The 20,749-nt window shown below is 41.9% G+C and overlaps 1 protein-coding gene and 1 long non-coding RNA gene across 6 annotated transcripts; one reads left to right on the forward strand and one right to left on the reverse strand.

The window, feature by feature from the left end:
• The first annotated feature begins 1,315 nt into the window (after positions 1–1,315).
• Positions 1,316–20,534, forward strand: ociad1 (OCIA domain containing 1). Of its 5 annotated transcripts, none has more exons than XR_005477643.1 (9): positions 1,316–1,528; positions 1,940–2,024; positions 16,175–16,228; positions 16,326–16,373; positions 16,496–16,625; positions 16,714–16,916; positions 17,166–17,321; positions 17,501–17,613; positions 19,565–20,534. XR_005477643.1 is itself a non-coding variant. In XM_039002654.1 (9 exons), the coding sequence occupies exons 1-8, from the start codon at positions 1,478–1,480 to the stop codon at positions 19,600–19,602; spliced, it is 765 nt and encodes a 254-aa protein (XP_038858582.1). In that variant the 5' UTR covers positions 1,316–1,477; the 3' UTR covers positions 19,603–19,651; positions 20,330–20,534. The 5 variants fall into 5 exon arrangements, 3 of the variants coding, with proteins under 3 accessions (XP_038858582.1, XP_038858581.1, XP_038858583.1); XM_039002654.1 differs by lacking the exon at positions 17,501–17,613 and having other exon boundaries at positions 19,565–19,651; positions 20,330–20,534; XM_039002653.1 differs by lacking the exon at positions 17,501–17,613.
• Positions 3,360–7,747, reverse strand: LOC120054919. Its single transcript, XR_005477645.1, has 4 exons — positions 7,244–7,747; positions 4,464–7,131; positions 3,702–3,951; positions 3,360–3,524 (listed from the first exon to the last, which is right to left on the reverse strand). It is a non-coding gene; the product is annotated as an uncharacterized LOC120054919 (long non-coding RNA).
• Positions 20,535–20,749: the final 215 nt, after the last annotated feature.

A 20,749-nucleotide genomic window follows, 5' to 3' on the forward strand; every position in this document is an offset into this window, starting at 1 on the left:
GTTGGTCTTGAGGCGTCGTTGTGTCTGGACTGGGCGTGCTAGTTGTCAGAGCCGAGGGTTGCACCGAGGGTCAGGATAAAGATGAGTCTGTGATGGTAGGAGTGACATTTTTGGAAAAAGTGGGCCCTTGCTTTTTGGCTTATCCATTTGTTGTTTCAGGGTGGTTGAAAACAGAGTTGGGTGCTGTGGAATCGGTGAAGGTAACCAGAAGTGGTCTCGTGATAATTGTTTGTGTTTCTGCTGATCAAAGGGTGCAGGTGCTGCACATTAAACAAATGGGGACAAGAGATGCGAGTTGTTTTACACTCAAGAAAAGGGCCCCATTGAAAGGAGTGATTACATGGTAGCGGTAAATGTGAAAGTTGACTAACAGAAGGGGAAGATTCCCAGTGTTTGTCATGCACATCATTTGTTGCGACTTAGACAGGATGGCGTAAGTGGTGAAACAGAAGAGTTGTTGTGTGTTCTTTTGCGTTTTGATGTTGAGCCGTTGCTGGACAAAGTGATGTTAGAGTATATAAGTTATCCTGTAGGAACTTTTGTGCCGAATACATTACGTTGTTACAGGTGTCAAGCTTATGAGTATGTGGAAGCAGTGTGTAGGAGGAGGTTCCTAGGTGTTAGAAGTGTGCAGAAGGGCATGAGACAAAGGAATGTGAACATTGGGGAAAGTAGTGGTATGTGTTAATTAAAGGGGTGCCCATGGGGCTGGGGATCAGAAATGTCCAGTGTGAGAGAGGCAGGTTGAGGTTTTCAGGGTTAGAGTAGCACAGAAGTTGTCGTATGCTGAGGCAGTGAAGAAAGTAGAGGAAGATGGGTCAAGAGGGAGGGATCCTGAGAGGAGTGGTGTGAGTAGTAGATCTGTACCAGTACAGAGGGATAGGCCAACAAGTGATATATGCTTCAGTAAGATTGGATTTTTTGCATTTATTGCAATGGTTATTGTAAGTCGCAGAAAATTTTGGTTGTGGTGGCAGCTGCAGAGAAGTATTTGGGTGTACGAGACTTGACGTCAGAAGAGTTACAGGGTGTGTTGATTGGTGGTGTCCCATCGTTTCAGGCTGTTGGCCTGAGGTAGGACTATATATATTTAAATAGTGGAGTTGGGTGGTGAGTGTGTAGTGTTAGATGGTAGAGTATTTGTTGATTTATTTGAATTATTTATTTATTTGTTTTCAAGCAATGCATAAGGGAAGTATACTCCAGTCTAGTAGGTGGCAGTAATGCAACATTTATTGGATGTCAACCGCCGTTAAACCTCATCGAAGAAGACTGGACACGCTTCTTTACGCGTGACGTCTACACTCAGGTTTTGCGTAAGGCAATCGCCTTCTGATTACAACAGCTTCCCTGCTTTGAGGCAGAAAGCTTGGAGGTCATTTTTGAAGTTTCAATTGTTTCCTCTGTTACACATGCACATAACCTCGAAATAATGGTGTAGCAAATTTTTGTCCGTACCTCAATTAATTTTCTAGTCATGTCACAAACGTCAATGGGATTCACTGATCAACAACAACAAAGGGCTCAGGTACAGTAACAGTTGCTAGCTAACAGTAACTAGCTAACTAGCAGTAGCTAACTAACCGCTAGTTAGTTTCCTGCGGATTAGCTTGCTAGTTAAAGTAAAATGGCTTGCCAAACAGTTTTTCCAAGCTAGCTACAACGGCACTTTCTAGTCGCTAACTAAAACATGAGTAATTAGCAAGTTAATCAAGTAGTACTGTAATAATACTAACGTCGATAACGCTACTACGCGAGGCAAATTATTGCTATCTAACGTTAACTGCTCAAGTTCGCATTTCAACCACTCACTACAGTAGACGACTGGCGTGTATGTAGTGCAGTGGAAAGGTAGAACACGACAGAGTTGAGTTTAATCTGCTATGTATATGTTATCTAGCTCATTAAAATTGCTACATTTCTGTACCCTGTATAACAGAGTCAAGTTGGGGCACCCTACATTCCCACGGAGGAGGAGAAGAGGGTGTTTCGGGAATGCAACCAAGAGAGCTTCTGGTACAGATGTAAGTCATGGTACAACATAAGTTTGTGGTCCAAATAGCACCCTATTCCCAAGCCCTAATCATGACTCTGTTTCATTACATTACACATAAGTCATTGGACGAAGGCGTCTTCTGTACAGGCAGTTTTAAGAGCGTGACGCTCTGTCTAAAAAGTAACACGCATTGCTTGCAATGTTTCTGGAAGCATAAAAGGCCATTTATGCTTGCTCTGGCAATGCGATATGGAAGGTCCATACCAAGCATTTGACGCAATCGCGGTGCCTCCAGAGGCTTGTAGAGGCCAAATTGAGCTGCGTACTGCATTGCGCTGTGTGTCACATATTGTAACGATGCAGAGGGCTCCGAATTATAGCTCTGCTACCCGACTCGACAGGCCCCGACGTTATAAATGGGGTTAAGGCTGGGTATCACTGAGTTGATCACTAACATTCTGAAGCTGAGCTGCATTTACAGCCTCTGCAGAAGTCAGGGCATTCATGCTTCGCGGAGCAGCACAGAGCTGTTGTGAAGGAAGTTGGTGTTTATTCAGTAACTCACCCCCACTTACCGTCAACCAATCATGTCAATGCAGAGCTATACAGAGCCAGCCGCATTGTTAAACAATTTGAGGCGCACAGCGATGTGGTACGGCACTCACTCAGCCTCCGACCACATTCTTGGATCAAGCATATTTTGGCTTTAAGATCATAACATGGTGTCAGAAGTGCTTAAAACGTCAAATATAAAAAATATAAACCCAACATCAAATCAAATTTTATTTGTCACATACACATGGTTAGCAGATGTTAATGTGAGTGTAGCGAAATGCTTGTGCTTCTAGTTCCGACAATGCAGTAATAACCAACGAGTAATCTAACCTAACAATTCCACAACTACTACCTTATACACACAAGTGTAAAGGGATAAAGAACATGTACATAAAAATATATGAATGAGTGATGGTACAGAACAGCATAGGCAAGATGTTATAGAGTACAGTATATACATATGAGATGAGTAATGTAGGGTATATAAACATAAAGTGGCATAGTTTAAAGTGGCTAGTGATACATGTATTACATAAAGATGGCAAGATGCAGTAGATATAGACATATGACATATGAGATGAGTAGGGTATGTAAACATTATATTAAGTGGCATTGTTTAAAGTGGCTATTGATACATTTTTACATAAATTTCCATTATTAAAGTGGCTGGAGTTGAGTCAGTATGTTGGCAGCAGCCACTCAATGTTAGTGGTGGCTGTTTAACAGTCTGATGGCCTTGAGATAGAAGCTGTTTTTCAGTCTCTCAGTCCCTGCTTTGATGCACCTGTACTGACCTCGCCTTCTGGATGATAGCGGGGTGAACAGGCAGTGGCTCGGGTGGTTGTTGTACTTGATGATCTTTATGGCCTTCCTGTGACATCGGGTGGTGTAGGTGTCCTGGAGGGCGTTATGCGTTCTTCCATTCATGGTCCAATGGCATTCCTATCGCCTTTCTCTAATATCTCTGGCAGAGCTGCTCAAGCGCAGCGATCGTGTGACAGAAAGGTACAGTTAATGAATTTACTAACGGAGGAAGTTCATAATGATTTCGGCCTTAAATTTGGCAGAAGCAATCGGGCCTGTGTAGGGCAGGGCCTGAACGTTGCGAGTGTGGCTGAAATAAGTATGAATGAAGTATGAATGCTCTTACTTCTGCGGAGGCAGCCTCGCAGTAAATGCTGTACGGCCACTGCAGATGTCGGATTGACCATGCAGTCGTTAACGCCTCAATCCTCGTTCAAATTACCCATAAATACTCGGATGTCATACATTTTACTGGAGACGTCCACAACGGAGTGAAAGCGCAACGCCCTCTTGCGGTTGAAGGCTCCGTCGCGAGACAGACACTGGATACTTGGACATTTTTTCTGACTTTGCCTCGTCTTCAGTCCAGCCAGAGTCTGCCAAAGAACAGGGAGTTAACAAAACAGAGAAGATAAATGTGGTTTTCGGTGATGGCTTCATGGTATAGTTAGTAACTTGTAAACAATTACCCATAACAATAAGTGAGTACTATTTGAATAGTAATGTTAAATAATACACATTGGCTGTTAAGCTAATTATATTATGACTGTTGCCTCCTGTTTTAAGTTTGATGGTGTAATAGTCATATGTGTAAACATACTGAATTATAATTGGATGCATTTTACCGCCCTATCATACTGTGCTATGATTGGTTAAGACCACCCAAATGGTTAGGTCATGGTCAGTTTGATCCTGGTTGGCGATACGTGAACATGCCAGTTATAGCTAGCTAATAAAGAGCTCGTTAAGAAATATCCTGTAGTACTTCCATTTTATTATTTTGTACAAAGTGTGCAAAACAAGACATGGTGTCAGAGTAAAAGGTCTTAAAAGATGGCTTTTTCTGGAGTTCCTTCACCTCGAATGGACTGGGAGTCTACAAACTTACCCGATGCATGGCGTAAGTACAAACAGCATGTGGAGCTAATGTTCACGGGTCCTCTGAAGGAAAGAGAAGAGGAAAAGTGCAGCTACCTGCTCCTCTGGATCGGTGAAAAACGGAGAGATTTACAACACATGGACACTTACCGAGGCTGAATCAAAGGTACTGAAAACATACTACGATCGTTTTGAAGCATATGTTGTGCCGAAGAGCAATACGATTTTCGCTAGGTACAAATTCCATGAGAAAGTACAGGGACCTAGCAAGTCTTTTGAACAGTTTGTGACAGAGCTGCGTCTGCTTGTGAAAGACTGTGATTATGCAATCAAGGATGAGATGGTCAGGGACTGTATTGTATTTGGAATACACTCACCGCGAGTGAGAGAAACTTTTGAATGTTGGGTCTGAGCTAACGCTGGACAAAGCTATCGACATAGCCAGATCTCACGAGCTAGCACTGGCTCAGATGAAAACCATTTCGCGCGGTAGCACGAGCGCATCACGTGAACAAGCAGTGCACGCAGTCAGGCAGACATCAAAGCACACCTCCGGTGCAGAGAGCGCGTTTTAGAACGGAGAGAGACAACTCCAAAACAGAGCGACACAGACTCAAAATGCCCCCAAAACATGTGGATATTGTGGATACAAAGTGCATGGCGAACAAGGAAATTGCCCAGCTAAAGGCAAACGGTACTAAATGTGGAAAATGGAATCACTTTGCAAAAGTGTGCAGAGCTTACTGTGGAAAAACAGTACACACAGTGAGTGAAGATGAAATGTCAAACGCTGATGAACTGTTTATTGATTCAGTGACACAGAAAAGTCAAATATCAGAGACAGAGCAAGCTTTTGCTGACATTGAGATAGGAACACAAGGCACAAAGCTAAAGTTCAAACTAGACACAAGTGCACAAGTAAACATTATTCCTCTGAATAAGTACTGCAGCTTGACATCTGAGTGCAAGCTACAGCCCACCATGCGCAGACTGACTGGTTATGGTGGTGAACAGCTCCCAGTAAAAGGCACATAAACCTTCAAATGCAAGGAAAGTGACATGATGTTGGACTTTTACGTTGTTGACACTAGAGCACCTGCAGTGCTAGGTCTTAAAGCATGTTTAGACATGGACCTCATCAAGCTAGTTTTATCAGTGACAGCACCAGTAGAGACAGACAATGTACTGGAGGAGTTTGCTGATGTTTTTACAGGAATAGGATTATTCCCAGGAGAATGTTCACCTTGACCCAGACGCAATCCCTGTGGTTTACCCACCGAGAAAGATTCCCCTTGCTCTCCGTGCCCGTCTGAAGAAAGTGTTGGAGAGCATGGAGCAATCTGACATAGTCACCAAGGTTACAGAACCGACTGACTGGGTAAACGCGTTAGTGGTGGTGGAGAAACCACGCACAGGCAAGCTCCGAGTATGTCTCGACCCAAGAGACTTGAACAAGGCTATAAAACGCCCCCATTATCCTTTACCGACGCTAGATGGCATCACACACAAGCTAGCGGGAGCACACTACTTCAGTGTCATGGACGCTAGATCAGGCTACTGGGCTATCAAGTTCACAGAAGAGTCATCTAAGCTCACAACATTCAACACACCGTTTGGACGCTACAGGTTCCGTCGCCTGCCTTTTGGGTTTATCTCGGCCCAAGACGAGTTTCAGCGAAAGATCGACAAAGTGTATGAAGGCCTCAACGGAGTTGTGGCAATTGTGGACGACATCCTTGTCTATGGTCGAACCAAAGAGGAGCATGACCGAAACCTCCGCGCAATGCTGCAAAGGTCCCGCGAGAGAGGAGTCCGGCTCAACCCCGAGAAGAGCACAGTCGGCGCTACAGAGGTCAGCTACTTCGGACATCTTCTCACAGCGACTGGAATCAAGCCAGATCCAAAGAAGATCTCAGCCATAAAAGAAATGGAGCCACCAAAGAACCATGCAGAGCTGGAAACAGTGCATGGCATGGTCAACTACTTAGCCAAGTTCGCACCCAGCCTCTCCAATGCTAATGCGCCCCTGCGTCGACTGCTAAAGCAGTCCAGTGAGTTTCTCTGGGACAAGCAACACGACATTACTTTCCAGAATGTGAAAGACTTGATCACGAGAGAACCAGGACCAATCCTTGCCTACTACGACCCCGACAAAGAGCTCAGACTCCAAGTGTACGCGTCAAAGTATGGACTAGGTGCAGTTCTACTGCAAGAAGGAAAGCCCATTGGCTACGCTTCCAAATCTCTCACAGACTGTGAAATCAACTACGCTCAAATTGAAAAGGAGCTCATCGCCATTCTGTTCGGATGTAAACGTTTCCATCAGTACGTATATGGACGACAAGTCATTGTGGAATCCGACCACAAGCCCCTGGAGTCAATCATGAGGGAACCACTAGCCGCAGCCCCGCCAAGGCTACAGAGAATGATCCTTCAACTACAAAAATACAACTTCACAATCACTCACCGTCCAGGCAAAGACATCCCTGTCGCAGACACGCTCTCCAGGAAGTTTCTTACCTATAAGGACAGCAGCCTCAGTGAAGGCATGGACATGCAAGTGCACACTGTGTACAGCAACTTACCAGTTAGTGACACAAAACTGAAGGAGATCCAAGCAGACACAGAAAAGGACTCACACCTCGCACAGCTGAGGAAAGTCATACAGGATGGATGGCCTGAGGAGAGGAGAAAATGCCCTCAGAGTGTCTCAGAATTCTGGAACCATCGTGATGAACTATCACAGATCAACGGAATAATTTTCAAAGGAGAGAAAATCATTATTCCTACCAGTCTCAGAGAAGAGATTTTGACAAAGATCCATGCTGGACACATGGGCATGGAAAAGTGCAAACAGAGAGCACGGGACATTTTGTTTTGGCCCGGAATGTGCAAACAAATGGAGGACATTGTTGGTAAATGCGTCACCTGTCTTGAACGACGCCCCTCAAACACCAAAGAGCCAATGTTACCTCACTGTATCCCAGACCGATCCTGGCAGGTCGTGGCAACCGATCTGTTCACCTGGAACAACAAGGACTACATCGTAACAGTTGACTACTACAGCAGATACTTCGAACTCGACAAGCTTCACAGCACCACATCTGCAGCTGTGATACACAAGCTGAAAGCAGCCTTTGCCAGGCATGGCATTGTAGAGACTTTAATATCTGACAATGGGCCCTGTTACAAATCAAATGAGTTTGAATCCTTCACAAAAGCATGGGAGTTCACACATGTCACCACAAGCCCGCATTACCCTCAAAGTAATGGCCTTGCTGAAAAATCTGTGCAGATTGCTAAATCACTCATGGATAAAGCAAAAGCAGACGAGAGACCCCTACCTCAGTCTCCTTGAATACCGCAACACAGCCCAGCTGTTGATGAGCCACAGACTTCGCTCAACCCTTCCCAGCACCAACCAGCAGCTGCAACCTGAGGTCGTCAGCTACAAGGAAATGCATGGAAAACGTGCACAGAGACAACAACAACAAAAGCGATACTACGACAGGTCAGCTAGACCACTGCCACCACTGATCGACGGAGAGTCAGTTAGAATCCAAGAGCATGGCCTCTGGAAGCCAGCAGTCGTCATCCAGCCAGCTGACACTGAACGTTCATATCACGTCCGCACCGCAGAAGGAGTGGTGTACCGCCGCAATCGTCGTCACCTACTGAACACAAAAGAACAACACACTGATGAGATGAACTGTTCCCCTTTAAGAGAACGTGATGGACTAAACACACACACAGCACAACATACACCATACTTACCTGCAACACCACAAGAACTGTTGACTGACACAGAAGCATGCTCAGCATCATATCGCACAAGGTCAGGAAGAGAGGTCAAGCCCAGAGCTGTCCTAGACCTGTGAAATGTCAAAGGGTGTAGGCAGATCGCTGCCCTAAAAAGAGTTCCAGACTGTAAACTTGTTATTGAAAGTTCACTTGAAATGCTTTGGTATTGTATTTGTTTGAAATGTTAAGATGTATTTCTACTGTGAAAGCTGAGTTGGTGAGAATCCCTTGTTCGAAAAGTAACAGTATGTTGGATCATTGTTTCAGAGTCTGTTAATTCAGTTGGTGTAGTATGCAATATAAATGGTTACTTACCTTGAGTTCAAACTGCAGAGCATGTTTTCAAAAGAAACGCTTAGAATATGTAAACATTTTTCTTTCGTTTTAAAAGGGGGATGTAATATTCATATGTGTAAACATACTGAATTATAATTGGATGCATTTTACCGCCATATCATACTGTGCTATGATTGGTTAAGACCACCCAAATGGTTAGGTCATGGTCAGTTTGATCCTGGTTGGCGATACGTGAACATGCCAGTTATAGCTAGCTAATAAAGAGCTACGTTAAGAAATATCCTGTAGTACTGCATTTTATTGTTTTGTACAAAGTGTGCAAAACAAGACAGATGGTAATTACTTTTTTTATGATAATTGTTAGGTGGAGAGGTTGGTAGCTACAATGCTATGTTCAACCTAGCCTAGCTTTTAGCTAATGTTAGCTATCTGCTCTGCAGTGCAAGCTAGCTTGACTTCGGTTAGATAAACAAGTTGAGGAAAAAGTAACTGAACAAAACATTTATCATCTGAGACAATATATTTATCCTGTCTTGAATGAAAAGGTCATTTTGCAATCTCCCAAAATAAATGTGATCTCTGACAAGAGACAGGCTCTCCTCCATCTTGCATTACAAACACTACACTTGTCGGTTCAGTAGCTGGGCAAGACTCCGTGAAGATGACGTACAGTAGGGCGTAATGAAATGCATCACGATGTGAACGGGTCAACTTTCTAGAAGAAGATACTGTTAGACGTCTAAGTTTGAAAATTAGTTATAAAGAGAAAGCTATTTTGTAGTTTTACATTATGCCCGTTCACAAAAAAAACTAATTTAAAATCCATTGCCTTCACAAAAATGTAGAAAAATAAAACAAATGTTAAATAACCATGGTTTTCAAACCACTCAGAATATAGGTCACTGAAGGTAAAATTCCAGCTCATCACTACAGAATTACACGGAACCCAAACCGGCTGCGCGCGTGCGCTATTGTGCATACATTTATTTTGCCCCCCCCCCCACACCAAACGTGATCACGACACGCAGGTTAAAATATCAAAACAAACTCTGAACCAATGACATTAACTTCTAGTTCCTCCCAAACCCGGATCCGGGAGCACCCCCACCAGTAAAAAAGCTGACTAGCATAGCCTAGCATAGCGTCACAAGTAAATACTAGCATCTAAATATCATTAAATCACAAGTCCAAGACACCAGATGAAAGATACACTTCTTGTGAATCCAGCCACCATTTCTGATTTTTAAAATGTTTTACAGGGAAGACACAATATGTAAATCTATTAGCTAACCACGTTAGCAAAAGACACAATTTTTCTTACTCCACCATATTTTCACTCCATCAGTAGCTATCACCAATTCGACCAAATAAAGATATAAATAGCCACTAACCAAGAAAAAACTTCATCAGATGACAGTCTGATAACATATTTATTGTATAGCATAGGTTTTGTTAGAAAAATGTGCATATTTCAGGTATAAATCATAGTTTACAATTGCAGCCCCCATCACAACTCTCACTAAAATGACTAGAATAACTACAGAGACCATCGTGTATTAGCTAATTACTCATCATAAAACATTTCTTAAAAATACACAGCGTACAGCAATTGAAAGACACAGATCTTGTGAATCCAGACAATATTTCAGATTTTCTAAGTGTTTTACAGCGAAAACACAATATATCGTTATATTAGCTTACCACAATAGCAAACCAGACAACAGCATTGATTCCAGCCAAACATAGCGATAACGTATTCACCACCAAAATAAATTAATTTTTCACTAACCTTCTCAGAATTCTTCAGATGATAGTCCTGTAACATCATATTACACAATCCATATAGGTTTTGTTCGAAAATGTGCATATTTAGCAGCACAAATCGTGGTTATACAATGTGATCAGTGGCAACAGGTCATGCATTCTGGCCGGCGCCATCTTGGAAAGGCACCTAATCTAATCAATAAATAATCGTAAACTTGACTAAAAAATACAGGTTGGACATCAAATGAAAGATGCATTAGTTATTAATGCAACCGCTGAGTTAGATTTTTAAAATTAACGTTACTAGACATACAGTGTGCGTTACAGCCAGACTAGTGCCGCAATAATGGCGGACAAATCAGTTTACATTTTTCCACATAAATACGGAATAACATCATAAATAGCTCTTACTTTTGGACGAGCTTCCATCAGAATCTTGTGCAAGTGGTCCTTTGTCCAAAAGAATCGTTGCTTGGTTGTAAAACGTCGTCTTCAACTTCGGAATTAGCAGCTAAGAATAGCTATGTGGCCACAACATGCCCAAATCCTCAAAATGCAATACTAAGGAAATTCCGAAAATAGCAATATACTCGCATAAACTGATATAACTCGGTTTAAAATAACTTCGTTATGATGTTTCTAACACCTATATCGAATTAAATTACAGACGGATATATCTAAGGTCGATAACTGAGCGTTTCAAAATGCCATCCTGAGGTCCTGCTTTGCGCAATGACGAACGTCGAAAAGAGAGCTCCCCTCGTTCCTTGGCCTTTTATAAACTCTGAGAACTACGTAGAAACTCCATTCCACTTCTCATTGGTTACTGACATCCAGGGGAAGGCGGGTGCAGTTCATGTCGACCCATAGGATACATACAGAGCTTTAAACTGATCTGAGAACAGAGCCTCATTTTCAGACCTTCGCAGTTCCTGTCATGGATTTCGCTGCAGAAAGAGTTCTGGTTCACCCACAGACATAATTCAAACGGTTTTAGAAACTAGAGATTGTTTTCTATCCAATAGTAATAATAATATGCATATTGTACGAGCAAGAATTGAGTACGAGGCAGTTTAATTTGGAGACCAATTTTTCCAAGATCGAAATAGCACCCCCCATAGGCTCAAGAGGTTGGGGACAGGTCGAAAAGCATTAAACATGTATGGCAATTTAGCTAGTTAGCTTGCACTTGCTAGCTAACGTTAATTTGTCCTATTTAGCTAGCTTGCTGTTGCTAGCTAATTTGTCCTGGGATATAAACATTGAGTTGTTATTTTACCTGAAATGCACAAGGACCTCTACACCGACAATTAATCCACACATAAAACGGCCAACCGAATCGTTTCTAGTCATCTCTCCTCCTTCCAGGTCTTTTCATCGTTTAACTTATATGGTGATCGCAATATTTGAATAACATGGATTTCTACATTTATTTTGCGACGCTCGCGCACGCGACATGTCCGGTCTGGTCAGCATGTTAGGCCAACATTTTTCAGCGCTAATGTTAAGGGTGCCACACTAGACAGGTGTGTTCAATATTTCAACTTGTGCGGTGTGGTGGTGCAAACGGAAATACACACACAGACTCCAACAAGCTAGCGTTTAGCAATTTGAAAAGCGAAGCACGTGTGCGTCAAATATGGAAAATGTGGGCTAATGTGGACATCCGGCAAAACAAAACAAAAACAAATGCAACTGGTGGACAAAGGGTATGACATGCTTACCAGACCACGTTTCAAAATAAATGTACACGTTATTCATTCAACTGCTTGCGGGCGTCTGCGTTGCAAGGTACTAAAATAGAACTAGGTTCTATTTTAGAAGCTTGACCCGCTGCAAGTCCTGTCTTTCCCATCTACTCATTGGTTTTTACAAGCATACAGCCACATGTGTGATTGAAAGATGAATGAGGTCCACACTACAGTTGGTGGCAGTAATGCACCTTAAAGATGGTTGCCAATAGCCATATAAAGAAGAATGAACCAGGAGAGCTTCATCAAAGAAAACAAAAAAAAAAAACTAGCTTTTCCCTTTTATCTCTGGATTAATTGTCGGAATAGCGAACACATGATTTTTTGTGACTCAAAATGGGTAAAGATTCTACAAAGATCCAGATGGGAAAAAAGGACCATATGCATTTCAGTTAAAATAACAACCCAAAGTTTATATCTCTGGACAAATTAGCTAGCAACAGCAAGCTAGCTAAATGTCCTTGAATGTTAAATATGTTTCGACCTCTTCCCAAATTAATATAGTTTGTTCAGTTGGTTTTGTTATTTCAACCTGCGTGTCATGAACGCGTTTATTGGGGATAGACAAAATCAACATGCGTATGATGGTGGACGCACGCACAGAGCTGGTTTGGCTCATGTAAGGACCTTATCGTTCATATCAGCAATAAATAATTTTCAAAAAAACAAAAAGATTAAATTGAAGCACACCTTTTTATAGGATTAGTGTTCCCGCACCGCCATATTTCCATGTTACAGCGCTTGTTTACGGAAAACAGACGGAAGACAGAGTGGACTACCTGTGCTAATTTAGCTCTTGGCGTCTCTGAATACGGAAGATGGACGCCAAAAAGTGATTTTGATTTTGCATTTGTGAAATTATTTGAGTGATTTATGTTTCTAGAACCGTACCGCAATTGTTAATCGATTCACATTTAGATGGAGTATATGGCTGTTTTGTCTTCCAGAGCCAATTCGCCCATTAAACAGAACATGTAAGGTCGTTGGACTATAAAGAGTAACGTTAGGCTCCTTTACTCCAAAATTGGGCTACCTATTCCCTAAATTATAGGCCTTGGTCAAAAGGAGCATTTGCACTATAAAGGGAACATGGTGCCATTTGTGACGTATTTCTGGGGTGTATTCATTACGCTGATTCTGTTGCAAAACATTTCTTAAACAGAAACGAACGGGGAGGAACTTAGCTGAATTTCTCAAATAGAAACTCTTGTTTTAGTGTCAATTTTTGGGGGGCTAATGATTACACCCAGGGGTTAAATTGGTCCGGGTTCGAGAGACAACACCTGTGATCCAAATGAGAACCAGGTGGAGCTAATACCGCGTACCTTTTGTTATTTGAATTATCTAAAGAAACATTTTTGTCCAGATTTAATTTTCCACAGCCAAAAGCACATGTAAGCAATGGCAAAAAAAAAAAAAGAATGTAATAGTTTACCTATTGTTCAGCATGTCACATACTATGCGAGAAAATAATATTCCTCTTGAGGCGCAATCAAATTACAAGTGCCTTACAGGGAGAGAAATGTGCCTGCCCAGTCATTGTAGCCTACAACATTCTTATTGCGGGAAACACACCTTTTAAAGCAGTCTTGATGGCCACTGTTAAGAGTATCACTGAGTTTTCTACTAGGCTACACTTATTTCTCAAATCCAAGTAATGAGTAAAATGCACTGTTTTCGAACCAGAGTTTTTAGCAGCAGCATGGTTTATACACTTTCCCGGGTGCCAATGGCATTGCGTGCATAGGGACAGTGCTGGCCCTAGCCTTTTGGCGGCACCTCACGAGCAAAACGTTTTGGTGGCTCCCCTCTTGACGGATGGGAGAGAGACTTGGTTTTTAAAGAACATTTCCTGCAATTCTACACATTTTGTCATGATTTATGCCATGTTAATCTGATAGAGTGAGAATGACAAAATCAATGGGGGCCCACTGGAGGGCAGGGCCCCTGGGAACGTAAAGTTTGTGGACAATTAGGCTGAACGTTGAATGTTGTAGGTATTCTGCCATGATTACAAGTTTATACTAATTTAGCAATAAAAAAAATTGTTAGCTGACATGGCTAATTCAGTGACTGTCATTGACTGACATAAGAGAAAAACAGCTGTTGCACAACCAGATTTTGAAATTGCATGTTGTTCATTCTACTACTCTAACTAGCTCCTAAAATATATATATATATATACAGTGGCAAGAAAAAGTATGTGAACCCTTTGGAATTACCTGGATTTCTGCATAAATTGGTCATCAAATTTGATCAGATCTTCATCTAAGTCACAACAATAGACAAACATAGTGTGCTGAAACTAATAACACACAAATTATTGTATTTTACTTGTTTATATTGAATACCACATTTAAACATTCAGTGTAGGTTGGGAAAAGTATGTGAACCCCTAGGCTAATGACGTCTCCAAAAGCTAATTGGAGTCAGGAGTCAGCTAACCTGGAGTCCAATCAATGAGATGAGATTGGAGATGTTGGTTAGAGCTGCTTTGTCCCATTAAAAACACTCACAAAATTAGTTTGCTCTTCACAAGAAGCATTGCCTGATGTGAACCATGCCTCGAACAAAAGAGATCTCAGACCCAATATTAAGAATTTGAATTGCATGAAGCTCGAAAGGGTTACAAAAGTATCTATAAAAGCCTTGATGTTCATCAGTCCACGGCAAGACAAATTGTCTATAATGGAGAAAATTCAGCACTGTTGCTACTCCCTAGGAGTGGCCGTCCTGCAAAGATGACTGCAAGAGCACAGCGCAGAATACTCAATGAGGTTAAGAAGAATCCTAGACTTACAGAAATATCTAAAACATGCTGACATCTCTGTTGATGAGTCTACAATACGTAAAACACTAAATGTGAATGGTGTTCATGGGAGGACAACACGGAAGAAGCCACTGCTGTCCAAAAAAAACATTGCTGCACGTCTGAAGTTTGCAAAAGTGCAGCTGGAAGTTCCACAGCGCTACTGGCAAAATATTCTGTGGGCAGATGAAACTACAGTTGAGTTGTTTGGAAGGAACACACACCACTATGTGTGGAGAAAAAAAGGTACAGAACACCAACATCAAAACCTCATCCCAACTGTAAAGTATGGTGAAGGGAGCATCAGCCTCAGCTTGCTATCATCGACGGAAAAATGAATTACCAAGTTTATCAAGACATTTTGCAGGAGAATGTTAGGCTATCTCTCCACCAGTTGAAGCTCAACAGAAGTTGGGTGATGCAACAGGACAATGAGCCAAAACACAGAAGTAAATCAACAACAGAATGGCTGCAACAGAAGAAAATATGCCTTCTGGAGTGTCCCAGTCAGAGTCCTGACCTCAACCTGATTGAGATGCTGTGGCATGACCTCGAGAGCAGTTCACACCAGACATCCCAAGAATATTGCTGAACTGAAACAGTTTTGTAAAGGGGAATGGTCCAAAATTCCTCCTGACCGTTGTGCAGGTCTGATCCGCAACTACAGAAAACATTTGGTTGACGTTATTGCTGCCAAAGGAGGGTCAACCAGTTATTAAATCCAAGGGTTCACATACTTTCTCCACCCTGCATTGTGAATGTTTACACGGTGTGTTCAATAAAGACATGAAAACGTATACTTGTTTGTGTGTTAATTGCTAAGCAGACTGTTTGTCTATTGTTGTGACCTAGATGAAGATCAGATCAAATTTGATGACCAATTTATGCAAAAATCCAGGTATTTCCAAAGGGTTCCCATACTTTTTCTTGCCACTGTGTACTCTACTGGTCAAACGTTTTAGAACACCTAGTCATTCAAGAGTTTTTCTTTATTTTTACTATTTTCTACATTTTATAATAATAGTGAAGACTGTGATATGTGATGTATACTTTTTGTCAGTATATATTTAGGCTAGTACATTATATCATCCCCCCAGCTGAGCCCACCAACTACGGACCTTCCAAATCCCAATTTAACCACTGATTACACCCCAGGTCTTACCCCTTCTAGTTCTCTCTGATTTCTCATTTACTCAAGTTTGTAGCTACTGAAGTGTTATGGGCATGCATTGTTGAAATAAAGAGTTATAAGGATGTATTGATTCTGTATGCACTAATGACATCATTATTTATTCACAGCCCTTCCGTTAACTGCTGTGGCAGTGTCTGTAGCTCAAGCACTCGTTATGAAAGGTAAGTTTAATGCTCAGTCCAGTGAGATTGTAATTCAAATATCAGCCTCTAATGCCTTTCATTGGGTTAGAAAGTAAAGTCAATCTCTCCCTTTCAGGAGTCCTTGCACCCTCACCACGATTTGGTTCCCTGCCTAAAGTAGCTAGTAAGTGAAGGCTGAATATGAGGCTTTTCAGTGTCCTGCTGGAATTCAAAATGTGTATGTATATGTACCAGTGTCATGTCTATGGGAATATTCACTTTTGTGTGCGTGGTGTCTATTTTCAGTTGCTGGTCTGTTTGGGTACATTGGCGGGAAGATCTCCTACACAAAGATATGTCAGGAGAAGTTCAAAAATCTGGAGAATTCCCCATTGGGTGAAGCCCTAAGACAAGGACAACGTCATATCCCTCAACAGTTAGTATTGCATCTAATCTTCTTCCCCTATTGTGGTAACTGGTTATTGTTTTGACATCTTACCAAGTTACATTTTCATTGGAACCAGGTTTGCTCCTCAGAACCCATCAGAGTTGGGAGATCCTAACCAGGCTTTTTTTGAACAAGCCTCCCAGTCAGTGGCGGAACCTCGCACCCAAGCAGACTCCTTCAGCTACCCTAGTGACTTCTATAGTGATCAGGGTGCTCTGTTGAGCCCTCCCCTCACTGAGTCTGACCCCACAGGAGCTGCAGCTGATGTCAACCAACCAGGTACAGACATCAGGATTTGCATGTTGTTATTACAGACATGGATAATACTCTCTCACTCATCCTTGTTTTATTCACAGAACTGTCTTCAATATGAATGTTATTTAGTTGAAGTAAAGAGAGCATTTGGGAACATTATCTCACTTTTGAATCAGCTGTGGTTGGAATTCTACAGATTCTGTATTGGCCCTGGCCGGACGCCTTGAATGGCAGTTTTCTCTGAAAGGTTTCCTCCCCTCACTGCCTTTTTAGTCCCTCCTTACTTGGATGATGAGACTCCCAAAAAGAGACCAACCCTGTACGAGGACCTACGAAGCAGAAACCGTGAGAACTACGAGGTTACCCTGACCCAAAAGGCAGACATTCTGCTCAAGTCCCCAGCTGAAACACCTGTTCTGAAGAGAGATGGTGATTCATTCCCCACAGAGATCTGTTGTTATTGGGACTATTTACATATAGTGCTTACAATGGGGGTATGGTTATTCAGTGTCAACAACAGTGCTCACATACTTGGACATCAGTGTCTGGCCAGAGCAGGGGGTCTGTATCAAGGAACATGCTAAGATACGCTAACATTTGCTTTTTAGTTTGTAGGAATAATTTGCCATGCAGGCTGCATCACATCCAGCCGTGATTGGGAGTGCCATAGGGCGGCGCACAATTGGCACAGCGTCGTCCGGGTTTGGCCGGGGTAGTCATTGTAAATAAGAATTTGTTCTTAACTGACTTGCCTAGTTAAATAAAGATTAAATAAAAATGTAGCCTTTTATAATTGTTGAATTAAACAAACACAATATTCCGGGTGCATTATTGAACTACATTGCATAGACATACAGTATCAGTCAAAAGTTTGGACAGACCTACTCATTCAATGGTTTTTCTTTATTTTTACTTTTTTCTACATTGTAGAATAATAGTGAAGACATCAAAACTAACACATATGGAATCATGTAGTAACCCAAAAAGTGTTAAACAAATCAAAATATATTTTTATATTTGAGATTCTTCAAAGTAGCCACCCTTTGCCTTGATGACAGTTTGCACACGCTTGGCGTTCTCTCAACTAGCTTCACCTGGAATGCTTTTCCAACAGTCTTGAAGGAGTTCTCACATATGCTGAGCCCTTGTTGGCTGCTTTTCCTTTACTCTGCGGTCCAACTCATCCCTAACCATCTCAATTGGGTTGAGGTCGGGTGATTGTGGAGGCCAGGTCATCTGATGCAGCACTCCATCACTCTCCTCCTTGGTCAAATAGCCCTTACACAGCCTGAAGGTTTGTTGGGTCATTGTCCTGTTGAAAAACAAATGATAGTCCCACAAAGCGCAAACCAGATGGATGGCGTATCGCTGCGGAATGCTGTGGTAGCCATGCTGGTTACGTGTGCCTTCAATTCTAAATAAATCCCTGACAGTGTCACCAGCAAAGCACCCCTACACCATCACACCACCTCCATGTTTCACGGTGGGAACCACAAGGAGATCATCCGTGCTGAGATCATCTGTTCACCTACTCAGCGTCTCACAAAGACACGGCAGTTGGAACCAAAAATCTCAAATTTGGACTCATCAGACCAACAGACAGATTTTCACCAGTCTAATGTCCATTACTCGTGTTTTTTGGTCCAAGCAAGTCGCTCCTTCTTATTGGTGTCATTTAGTATTGGTTTCTTTGCAGCAATTCAACCATGAAGGCCTGATTCACACAGTCTCCTATGAACAGTTGATGTTGAGATGTGTCTGTTACTTGAACTCTGACGCATTTTTTGGGGCTGCCATTTCTGAGGCTGGTAACTCTAATGAACTTATCCTCTGCAGCAGAGGAAACTCTGGTTCTTCCTTTCCAGTGGCGGTCCTCTAGAGAGCCAGTTTCATCATAGCGCTTGATGGTTTTTGCGACTGCACTTGAAGAAACTTTCAAAGTTCTTGACATTTTCCGCATTGACTGACCTTCATGTCTTAAAAGTAATGGACTGTCACTTCTCTTTGCTTATTTGAGCTGTTCTTGCCATAATATGGACTTGGTCTTTTACCAAATAGGGCTATCTTCTGTTACCACCCCTACCTTGTCACAACACAACTGATTGGCTCAAACACATTAAGAAGGAAAGAAATTACACTTAACTTTTAACAAGGTTCACCTGTTCATTGAAATGCATTCCAGATGACTACCTCATGAAGCTGGTTAAGATAATGGCTCCCTAGTGGCGCAGCGATCTAAGGCACTGCATCTCAGTGCTTGAGGCGTCACTACTGACACCCTGGTTCGATTCCAGGCTGTATCACAACCGGTGGTGCTCAATTGGCCCAGCATCGTCCGGGTTTGGCCGATTGTAGGCCGTCATTGTAAATAAGAATTAGTTCTTAACTGACTTGTGTATTTAAATCAAAAAATATATAAGTAAAGTTTTTTTTAAATACCGAAAGTGTGCAAAGCTGTCATCAAGGCAAAGGGTGGCTACTTTGAAGAATCTCAAATATAACATTTTGATGTAACTTTTTTTGGTTACTACATGATTCCGTATGTGTTATTTCGTAGTTTTGATGTCTTCACTATTCTACAATGTAGAAAATAGTAAAAATAAAGAAACTCTGGAATGAGTAGGTGTCCAAACTTTTGACTGATTCTCTGAATGGTTATTTTGTCTCCACAGTGAAAAAGAACCAATATGGAGATGCATGGGACGAGTGAAGAGTCTGCTTCAGGAGCCAGTGATCAGCTGCTGTACCAGGAGAAGAAGGCAAGAGGGCACATGTAGTATACACAAGACCTCTGCTTTTTATGCAATCATGCTATAGAAATCTGAAAAACACGTTTGACGTTTCCAAAGTGATAAATGTCAAATCATATATTGTGAAAAGGTTAACATGAATAGCAGCTTTCTAGAATTGTCCAATACAATTGAATGCAGCCAACAAGCTTACCAATAGCTTGTGTATCAGTGGAGGCTGCTGAGGGGAGGACTGCTCATAATAATGGCTGGAATGGAGTCAATCGAATGGTATCAAACATGTCTTCATTCCAGCCATTATACTCCATTTCCAGCCATTATTATGAGCCATCCTCCCATCAGCAGCCTCCACTGCTATGTTTCCATCCCATCATTTTAGCTATGTAACTGGGTCTTATTCAAATGTGAATGTTCAGTATTACCAGTGAGCTCATACTATTTTGAAGGTTTATCTGTAATTCCTAAATGAATATAATTGACTATGTCCATTTGGTGTTATCTGGACCGTATCTGACGTCAGGTTATTGCGTTGAGGGTAGCAGATCAGATTATAACGCTATATGATGTAAAAGCAGAATGTTGAGGGCCTCTTTGAAGACCATCTTAGCACAGGTGGACATCTGAAGGTTTAGTTTGGCAGTGTGTTGTCTCGGTAATAATGGATAGGTCCCCTTGTTTTTTTCACAGCAGTGTCAAAAGTAACATAAAACAAAGGCTGCGTTGACTGAGATGTCCTCCAGGACCAAGCTTACCCAGATTCTCTGGTCTGTTGACTTTTCAGCAAGGTGTGGCGCAGACATTAAAAAAATAGCACTGTGTAACACGTATCTCTTTCCTTCTGTTTATGTTTTGTCAAACAACTGTGTTGATTATTAAATCATACCCAAATTGGTTTCGGTGTGCCGGCTGTAGTCATCTCTCATTCATGCTTTATGCTCTATACCAGGGATCATCAACTAGATTCAGCCCCGGGCCAATTATTATTGTTTTTTCTTGAGATGATGGTCAGGGGGCCGGAACACAATCACAAGTAATTTGCAGACTGTAAATTGACTGCAAGAACCCCAAACTGACTAAAACATACTAATTGCAAACCTTGCTTACATT

The sequence above is a fragment of the Salvelinus namaycush genome, chromosome 10, assembly GCF_016432855.1.
Source record: "Salvelinus namaycush isolate Seneca chromosome 10, SaNama_1.0, whole genome shotgun sequence".
NCBI classification, from domain to species: Eukaryota; Metazoa; Chordata; class Actinopteri; order Salmoniformes; family Salmonidae; genus Salvelinus; species Salvelinus namaycush.